This window comes from Aegilops tauschii, chromosome 3, assembly GCF_002575655.3.
Source record: "Aegilops tauschii subsp. strangulata cultivar AL8/78 chromosome 3, Aet v6.0, whole genome shotgun sequence".
Classification (NCBI taxonomy): domain Eukaryota; kingdom Viridiplantae; phylum Streptophyta; class Magnoliopsida; order Poales; family Poaceae; genus Aegilops; species Aegilops tauschii.
Genome location: NC_053037.3, coordinates 579,782,150 through 579,786,412, shown reverse-complemented (window position 1 = coordinate 579,786,412; position 4,263 = coordinate 579,782,150). Strand labels below are relative to the sequence as shown.

Below are 4,263 nucleotides of genomic sequence, written 5' to 3'. Positions count from 1 at the left end.
CTGAAATGGTAAGCAACTGAAGTGAAATGATAAATATAATTCCAAATGATGGAATAGAAAGGTAGAATTACAGCAGTATGTTTCAATACCTAACCGGATGCAATGGAATCATGAACAAGAATAAATTGCAACAGAAAATTCCATTGACAAATTGACTATATTGCAATCTTTCAATTAAACTAGATAATGCTCCCAGATCAGATGAAACTTGCTAATCAATAAGGACAATAATCTGTCTCATTTCATCATCAGCTAAAACAAAACATAGGAACAGGAAACACATGTATACTTTCTAAAATTTAGTATTAAGACAACCAGCGGGTAATCTCTATAAAAGAAGGCCTCAATAAACAAACAAGACAATTCTTCAGTTAAATAAAATTAGAGACAAGGCAGGTAGAATTGCTAACTGGTACTGAATACTAAGAAGAGATTTGAAGAACACAGAGACATGGGCCAGAGTAACTGGAAAACATTCAGACGCTGATAGGACTGGCTTCTAATTTTAGCATCAACACAGACAGCAACCACTTCAGCCACAAAGGACATTCAAGGAAATATAACTCAAACATGTAAAAGTCAGAGCTTCTTGATCATAACTTCTTATACATCAACAAAGAAGCTAGCAGGCTAATAGTGGGTCGAGTTCATATGTACCGCAGTTCATGTGGATATGGAGAGCTAGGTTGTTAAGAAGCACCACCACACTCAATAATCCAGCCCTGATGAAGGGCTGAATGTTCACAACATAATCGTCTGGTCAGATGAAAGGCGACGCATTCACAACATAACCCTCTTGTGTCGGAAAGAAGGTATGTGAAACTAGAGACTGTTTGAGCCGACGTTGAGTAGGATTGAGGCCTCTGCGATGGAAACTGGCAACCAACTTGCCATCAGTGTCAACCTGAAGCAGCCACTCGTCAGTTTTGACCAGCACTTGCACATCAACATCAGAAGGCGCGGCCACCACATTCCAAAAATCGACAAACTTTCCAAATTGCACCCGGATCTCTGCAATCGGCAATTCAACCCGGGATTTGAAGGTCCAGACCTGGCCTTCGTAGTCCTGCATCACCCAGATATCAACGCTTGTCTGTTCATCATTAATAATGGACAGGCCGAGCATTCCATCCATCTCAAACAGGTTACCAAAGCCACGAACAACCGGAGCACGCATCTGCCGGAAAGACTCAGCAGTGGTGTCGAAAACCATTATCCTGCTGCTTGCGCTCTCCTGCTGCTTCAAGTGCCAATGCAAGCTACCACGGAACAGGGTGGACAGGGTGAATATCAGTGCCTTGGCATCTGGGCACCCTATGTTCCTCGGTTGATGGCCAGAGCCTATCGTGAAGATGTAGGAGGCACCTTCACCTTCATCATGCATGATCTTGGAGGACAAGTAGAGCAATAATCGGTACTCACCGGTAGGGCTATGCGGGTACATCCCCAATAGCCTGGAGCCATAGAGCAGGTGAAGAGGAGCATACTGACGAGTTGCAGGGTTGCAGATAGCGAAACCCAAGCTCATGTCGTGGATGGAGAGGACGAGGAGGCCGTCGCACGAGGCCTCCAGACCGAAGTGGTGGTTGGCGCCTAGTCGCGCGACGGACTGCAGCTGAAGCTGGTCGGCTGACCGGTGGTCGAAGGTGAGGATGTCTATGCCCTTGCCGACGGTGTTCAAGCCGTCGAGGATGGGGAGCGCGGGCTGCCGGGCGTGGTGGGCGAGGAGGAAGTCGCGGGCGGAGGTGGCACGGCGCCACGCAGGGCAGACGGCGCGGCAGCGGAGAATGGATTTTGGGGGAAGGCGGGGCAGGATCTCCCAGATGACGACCTCATCTGGGAAGCCGCGGAGTAGAGGCGCCGCACTTGCGGCCTCCGCCATGGTGGCCGGCGGTGCGAGTGCGAGCTCTCGATCCGGTCAGGAGCAGAGCAAGAGGAATGAATGGTGGAGAAGTGGCCTTGCCGGCGGCGGAGGTAGGTCTTCGTCTCTCGCGGAAACAACAATGTATTTGGGCTGGGCTGGGCTTTAGCTCTCGCCCTACATAGTTTTTTTAAAACTTACAATTAGCTACAAAAAATTCTTTCCATGGACTAATAAAAAACTTTACCTTTACCTAATTTATTTTTTAAAATTTAATAATAAAACATCGATCATTTCTTACCACCGTAATTTCGTCCGTCCAATAATTTTCGCCCGTCCGTACGTTCTTCTAACCTTCCTACGTCCTATTGAGTACGTAATGCCATAACCAACAAGCCAAGTTATTTTGTGTGCTAATTAAATGGTCAATTCACATTTTAAATAATCCCACATCGCCCCCTTACATCTAATCCACCCAGTTTATATACGTCATTGACTTTCTTGGGAGTTAAGAAGTCGTCTTGGGAATAAGAAAAGAGAGAAAGAGGCTCCTGATTTCCAGAAAGAAGCTCTCATGCTTCTCAAAAAAAAAAAAGCTTTCATGGAAAAACCGGAAAGGAAGAAATATACAAACATGGAGCCAACACAAAAGGAAAAAAGTGTGCACAAGAAATGAAGAAATATGCACTTATATTTGGTTTATTGATATACATACACTATAAACTTAACGGATGCATATAAAAAGATCTCATGCAAGAAAGCAATTTGAATCGCAATGAAGAAATATGCACTTATATTTGGTTTGTTGATATACATACACTATATAAACTTAACGATCAACCGATCCTATGCTTGATTATAGTACCACCGCAGTATGCTTTTGTCAGTGACAACCTAGCACATGATTATAGTACATATTATTCCTATTGAAAGATGTATTAAATCTTAAATTTTGATTCTTCTCATAATGAAATGAAGGTGAGGAATAACATCTTTGCATTAGCAGAAGAAAGGGAAAAATATGTTTCGTTACTTTGAATTTTGTTATCTTTCGTATGTCTTTTTATTCTTATGCTTGAGTTTATTTTTTTTCCATTTCTGTTGGAGATTATTGTCTTTAACCTTTTTTTGCGGGTGATTGTCTATAATCTAATCCGCAAATTGTACAATGCATACGTTTTTTAGTCATTTGCAATGATTGGTTGGCTGAAATCACAATTCTCATTCATGTTATTCCTCAACACACATTCAATCATTAGGTAATTTTCATGTGGTATTACCCAATGCCAAGAATTCTTCGGAATTTTCCATGAAGAAGGATTCAACCGGGATATTCTTTTTTCTTCAATTGCAACGCACGGGCATATTTGCTAGTAATAATCAGTTATCGATGCCAACCCTAGCTGCTTAGGCCAATTCTAACATATCCACTATAAAATAGAGGAGGATCTGGCCGAGGAAAGCTTACTGGAGGATTTTTACTCCACTAACTTTTGGTCAGACCTAGCCGAACTTCAAAATTTAACGTAGCAAAAACCAAATTTGCATAAGTTTAACCTAGATTCGATTTAAACAACCGAAATTGCACACATTATTCATCTGCCTTGTCTTACATCCCATCGTACATGTGTTTTTAAACCTAAACCTAAACTTAAACTTAAAATCAACATGAAATTAAACTAAGCTAATCTTCATCACCATCATCACCCTTGTAGAGGGCGAGCAAATCTTGCCTTGACATTCCACCGCCCATGGGGTCCGGGCCTGTGTCGTCCTCCTCGGAGTCGGGGAAGATGTGCCGCCACTCTTCAACGTCAAACTACTCCTCATCTTTGTCGTCGTCGCCGCCGTGCTCCTTGTCGTTGGAGAGGAGGATGACCTCCCCGTCGACCGCGCGCTCTGAGAAGATCGCCAGCTCCGCCTCCACAAGCTCGGGGTGTTGGCGGCAGAGGTCCGCCATGTACTCCTCGTCAGCGGCCTCCACCGCGAATTTCTTCCTCGCCTCCTGGTCCTGCCGAGCCATTGCCGCATTGACCACCCCTGGCAGCGGCGGAACGAGCTCGACGGGCGTCGTCCCCCACAGGAAGTTGAGGCACGCCGCCGCGCCATGCAAGCAGACTTGCAACCGGTCGTACTCGAGGGCGGCGAGCTCCACCTCGAGGAAGGACCCGAGCCACTTCTTCGTGTGTGTCTCGAGATCGGTTATCTCCACCACACACGTCCCTCACGGCTGTTGGCGGACGCCGAGGTACTTCTCTGCGGCAGCCACGACGGAGGGATGTCGGGGAAGTCAGAGATGCGGTGGGAGGGGGCCGCATAGGCGGGGCGGAAGCGGATTGAGGAGGCGCCACTTGAAGACGCGCGGTTCTCGTGGTTGCGCGAAACCGCGCTGCGGAACGGTG

General features: G+C 46.0%; 1 protein-coding gene across 1 annotated transcript; it reads right to left on the bottom strand.

The window, feature by feature from the left end:
• Positions 1–466: 466 nt before the first annotated feature.
• On the bottom strand, positions 467–2,011 carry LOC109740555 (F-box protein At5g49610-like). The gene has a single exon (XM_020299608.4). The coding sequence runs from the start codon at positions 1,880–1,882 to the stop codon at positions 761–763; it is 1,122 nt and encodes a 373-aa protein (XP_020155197.1). The 5' UTR covers positions 1,883–2,011; the 3' UTR covers positions 467–760.
• Positions 2,012–4,263: the final 2,252 nt, after the last annotated feature.